General features: G+C 36.6%; 1 protein-coding gene across 1 annotated transcript; it reads left to right on the forward strand.

Moving 5' to 3' along the window:
* LOC102182538 (keratin-associated protein 24-1) lies at positions 1,240 to 3,203 on the forward strand. The gene has a single exon (XM_005674707.2). It carries the CDS (start codon positions 1,292 to 1,294, stop codon positions 2,063 to 2,065), a length of 774 nt encoding a protein of 257 aa, XP_005674764.1. The 5' UTR covers positions 1,240 to 1,291; the 3' UTR covers positions 2,066 to 3,203.

The following is a 6,106-nucleotide window of genomic DNA, read 5'->3' on the forward strand; positions in this document are numbered from 1 at the left end:
CAGTGTCTTTTAAAAACTAACCCTATAGCTTATCATACCTGAAGAAGCTGGTCTTGTCTTTTGTCTGAACTTATTACAGTCAATATATGCATTGCTGTTTCCAATTCAGTGGAGGCTATAAGTGTGAATTATAGCTTGTATTTTTAAGAACAAAGTGCCAGTTCTTTACTTTAAATTAAACTCTTAAAAAATTTTTCTTCAGCCTTCACCATAAGCAGTGAAAAGTTTTATTTAATATGTACAGTGCCTATAAGAACTGTACAGGTCATTTAAAACAAAATTAAGCATAGCCATTTCCTTTTGTGGTTCTAGATAAAGAATAACTATATTCTTCAACAGAGGAATTAACTTATGTGAAAAGAAAAGAAGATCAAAAATAAGTAAAACTTACTTGGACAGAAATGTAAAGAAATATACATCTGACAGCAACAGGGTTTTACGACAGAGACAATGGGATATATAATTTTAGTCAATTAGGCAGGTACAATTTCAAGAAACTGGCATTCTTTGATAATACATATTATAGAAACTCTTTAAGAAAGACTTCTTCCAGAAATCTTGGTTGCTTAGCAACTGCTGATCCCTGGGAACAAGTTCATTTTTGGCCTTGTGTTAGGTCACTAAGTCTCAATGAAATTGCTGTGAATCTTACAGACAGACTTTTCCAAATGGATGAGATGTTGCTACCAGTACATGGCCTGGCATAGTTAAGGATATAACACTTATTTAGGGGGAGAAAGTCCTCTTAATAGTTCAATGCCTCATGCTCTCTTTTGAGCAACAATGAGGAGACAATCAAAGCATTCAGCTTCTTTTAGAGTATGGGGTCATGTCCTGGCAGGATTTTGCAGTTGCCGAAAGAGTGGAAAAGTCCAGGTTCTTTGTGTCACTTGGATCCTCATTAACCCCTTAACAACCATGTTGCAAAAGCCCATAGACACATGATCTCTTGTTTACCACCAGTTGACAGATGAGAGCTTACTTGTTAACACCAAAATCACTATTCACAAAAGTTATGGTCTGCATATGATGAGTGATGCATGATGGTCAACGTGGTGATTATAGATAACTTTGAAGAATCAAAATAAACTTGCTTTAATATGAGTGTGAAGACGTCAGCAGCTGTCACTAAATAGCACACTAATGAAATGTTGCCACATTATTGTCCCAGGCAGTGAGAAGGAAGAGAGTCTGGGGAGGATGCAGACAATCCCCAGGGAAGATATAAAAGGGCGTCGAGCCACAGTCTCGCCATACCTTCACGGCCATCACGAACATACACTCAGGCTCCATGGCTTTTCTAGGCTATCCTGGGAACTGTAGTGGCGTATCCTACAGAACTCACTATTATTTCCCAGTGACTGCTTCTGTTGCTCTTTGCTCCAGCGATGTAAGCCCTACGTTTGGGCTCAGCCTACCCAGTAGCTACCACGGGAATCTCTGGCTCCTGGATAACTGCCAAGAAACTTGTGGGGAAGCCCCTACCTGTGAATCTCCCAGTTCTGAGCCCAAGACCTGCACCACAACTTGTGACCAATCAAACTCGTCTGTGCCCTGCAACTCTCCAACAGGGGGCCAAATCTGCAGTGCCTGTGAAACGACCAACGTCGGACCCAGCCTCAGCTGCAATCCATGCCCTCAGACCAAGGGGTATGTATCTGATGGCTGCACCCCCAGCCGACGTACATCCAAAGCTTGCCAGACCCTCGGCAATGGCTTTAAATGCTTTGGGCAACTTAACTGCTTATCCAAGAGTTTCCAGCCCCTAAGCCACTACAGACTGGGCAGTTTTGGATACAGAAGCTACCAAGATCTTGGCTTCATACCCAGTGGCTTCTCAGCATCACGATATATCACCAACAGCTGCCAACGCCAAAACTATTTAATAAGAAATAGCCAATGTCCATACGATTGGCATAGGAGATGCCCTCCACTGAGCTGTTTTGTAAGAAACTTCCGGTCTCTAAGCTCTATACCAAGTTCCTTCCCTCCTCTGAGGTATTTATATGGTGGTTACAGACCTCTGAATTGCTACCGATCAACTTATTGCAATTATAGCTGCTAGAAATTGTCCCAAGGTGCAGGTGCCACCTTCTGTAATAATCTGCTGAATTACTTCATTTGTCTTAAGAATCGTGTTCCGTTAACCTCAAATATAACTCCAGGACTTACTCACCACAACTGGTATCACCAATTGCTGTTTTTCTGTTGCTCTCTTAAAGCCCTTAGTGTTGAAGCCTGATCCTGAAGGTACTATTATTGTTTCTGAGATTGAATACGATGGACACATATTCCATATGAAATACAGGCCAGTACAGCTTTCTTATTTGGGTGGTCACCATCACTTGTCTGCCAATGCAACTTCCTGTTGAAGTGGAGTCTCCTTGGTCTGATTGGTCATTCCAGCACTTTCTTTCAAGATCGTTTTGCTTTTCTATCAGTCGTTTTGCTGCTTGACTAACTAGCATCTTTCTAATAAGCTATAAGGTAACATCATCTTAGGTCTTCACAAGTGGCCTGGTGGTAAAGATCCTGCCTGTCAATGCAGGAGATGTGAGTTTGATCCCTGAGTTGGGAAGATTCCCTGGAGAAGGAAATGGCAACCCATTACTGTATTCCTGCCTGGAAAATCCCATGGACTGAGGAGTCTGGTGGGCTACAGAATCATCAAAAGAATCAGACAAGATTTAGCAACTAAACAACATCATTGCAAACATTCAGAGTTGAGCTATTTCATCCTTCCTCCTACTGCCTGAATACAAGAATGTGCAAGCAGCAATGTCCAACTAGACTTCAAAATCAGAAGACCTTCACCAAATCTTCCCTTCCAGAGAAGCCAGAACACATAGGATTGACTGGCAGTCAGCGTTTGTTCTCAGCGCTAAGAGAGAACCTCAGAGGTAGCAGAAACACAAACATTGCTTGTTGGAAAAATGACAAAATATTCTATAGATGCTTCATGAATCTATGTTTATGATTCTGCTAAAATTCTCCCCTGTTGATTCATTGCTTTCTGATTGCCAAAACAGTTCTGGTACATAGTTAGGCAACAAGTTTCTATTAGGAAATAATGATTTTCATTTTGCTTTGTTTCATATTCACTAAGGTTTGATCAGTGTTCTGGGCAATATGCATGATATTTTTGAAGCACTAGTTTCCTGCGATTTATTTTCTAGCCTAATTAAAAATATAAAGAAGATGGACTATAAGTATCCAGGACTTTTATTTGTTTTATATTGTCCTATTTTAAATATATTAAGTGGTATTTCTCTTAAAGTGTCTGTGATTGATAGTTACATGGGGAAATTTATGGAGAAATTTCAAAATAAATCAATTTTAATAAAACTACATAAAATATTAAATATTTGTATATTTCCCTGCAAATATGCATATTTATTTAATCATGTTGGTGAGATTTGACTTTGGGATACATTTAATCTTGAACTCTGAGAAGTGATTTAACCTCTAAAGTTTTCTAAAAATTGAAAATAAAAATTGAGTGATAAAAATTTATCCTAAGAGTTTTTTGTATGTAGAAAGCAAATCATTTTTGAAAACAAGTAAAATGATTCCTGTAGATGGGTGTAACTGGAGATTGGAAAGATGGGGGAAGGACCACAAATATGAAAGGTCAGTGACTAAAATGAAAACTCATGAAGCATACAAATAAGGATACCATTTTATTTATTCTTTCAGGAGGCCCACCATGTGTAGAAAGAATATTAATATACTGCCCCTGAGTGAATATGTTTAGGAGACAATAAAGTCACTCCTTTGTGAGTTCATTCTATTTTCAGGGAAAATTCTATTTGTTGAAAATTTCTTCTTTATATTGGGAAACATCCAATTGTCCTTAGAAACCATCCATAACAATGTACAGCCCGTTTAACTCCTTTAACATAGGACAAGTGCTTGAGTATTTGAAAATAATTGCTGTGTCTCAGCTGAGTATTTAGTTGTCTAAACTGAACACATACTTTCTCTTTACAAACATTAATAGGAAACCTATTCTTTGAAGCATTAAATGAGACTCTTTGGGGATATCAGGATTTATAGATCTGTTCTCAGGAATTATTCAGAGAAGTCATACATGGAAACAAACAAAAAACTGTCTCAACCATTTGAAAAACAATGCAAAGTAAGTCACAGGAAGGATTCTAACTGGAAGAATGAAAGAATACTTGGTGAGAGAAATAAATTAAGGACATGTTTGAATGGTGAGAAGACTAAGATATGAAAGTGTGATGAAGGGGGGAAAAAGGATGGGAGTAAAGGAGAAATTTGAAAAATGGTCTAGCTTACTTTGACCCAAGAAAAGTGGACATAAGCTCTTCCAAGAGAAAAAATTGGGAGAAAATATAGGACAAAGGATTAAGCATGTTAAGTAGGAGATACTTTCTTCATTAAAAAAAAAAATACTTGTAAAAAAATCATAAATATGACTATACCAAAATTAAAAGCTCCTGATATAGGAGATATCAAAAAGACATTAAAAATAAACATGGGTGTTTCTGTGTAGTTTTGGGGCATATCAGAAATCTCTGTACTTTTTTGCTATATAGGTTCACATAAAGTGTGACATATTTTATGTATAACCACACATTTATTAACAAACATCTCTCCATGTTATCAATAACATATATATGCATAAATATATATACATATATATATATATATATATATATATATATATATACACACGCACACACTTTGACTAGAATAAAAATGCTAGGAAAACACAACCTAGGTTGTGCTAGTTCTATAGGAGTTTTAGGAATCTGTTCAGTTCAGTTCAGTCCTTCATCCAGCCCAGCATTTTGCATGATGTACTCTGCATAGAAGTTAAATAAGCAGGGTGACAATACACAGCCTTGACATTTCCAACAGCCTTTCCCAATTTGGAACCAGTCTGTTGTTCTACGTGCAGTTCTAACTGTTGCTTCTTGACCTGCACACAGATTTCTCAGGAGTTTTTAGGTATGAGAGCTGGTAATTCTCCTAGAGATTTTTGGACTACACAATCTGATTTGATTCCCTAAGTGATTAAAAAAATTAAAATCAAAATAAAATCATAGTACTGAGAAATAAGGCTTCCCAGATGGCTCAGCAGTGAAGAATCCACCTGTTGTGCAGGAGATGCTTATTCCAGCCCTGGATCAGGAAGATCCCCTAAAGAAAGAAATGGCAGCCCATTCCAGTATTCTTGTCTGGGAAATCCCATGGACAGAGGAGCTTGGTGGCTACAGTCTATGGGGTTGCAAACTTAGCAACTAAACATCGGTTGAGAAATTAAATTGGCCCCACCCTCTGACTTTTTAGAGTGTATAATCAACAACCTCATTCCTGTTCCTATTAATAGAAAGGTTGAAGAGCAAAGTGAAATAGACATCAGCCCTCTCTAGCACATTGTAGTCCTCTGTAGCACATTGTAGTCCTCTGTAGTCCTCTGTAGCACTGCAGCACATTGCCTTCTAGAAGTTCATAGAATATAGATATTCATATATGTTTGTCCTGTTTAATTTCAGTTAGCTGCAAAGTATGCTTAATAAGTTACACACTTTGTCCATAACTCCAATGGCAACTAATTTATAGAACGCAGCAGAGGTCTTTTTATGTTTTCACTTAAAAATATACAAATGAATTACTTCTTTCCCTGTATAGCTGGGCGACAGTTTGTGCTTCTCAAATAAAAGGAGACAATTTATTTTTTATTTAGAAATTATTTATAAATTTAAAATAATCCTTTCTACAGCTGCAAAAATTTTACCAATATAAATATAAGCATTCAAATTTTTTTTACACTTTGCTTATCTTCTTTGTATATAGCAGAGAAAGAAATACAACAAATTCATATATAAATATGCTATTCCAAGGTCTATAAATCAAACAAAACTCTTATCCTATAATTACTTAATACAATCTATTTAAAGGGTAATTAAAGTTTCTATTTTAATTCATATTCTTAAAAATTTATGTTTTAGATGATAATTTATAATAAAATTTTAACAAGTCAATAAAGCTACTGCTATTGGTATGCTATTAAAGAACTGAATATAACTATATGATCTTCATGTTTTTTTCTTCTGCTATATTAAAACTAGAATCA

Source organism: Capra hircus, chromosome 1 (genome assembly GCF_001704415.2).
Source record: "Capra hircus breed San Clemente chromosome 1, ASM170441v1, whole genome shotgun sequence".
NCBI classification, from domain to species: domain Eukaryota; kingdom Metazoa; phylum Chordata; class Mammalia; order Artiodactyla; family Bovidae; genus Capra; species Capra hircus.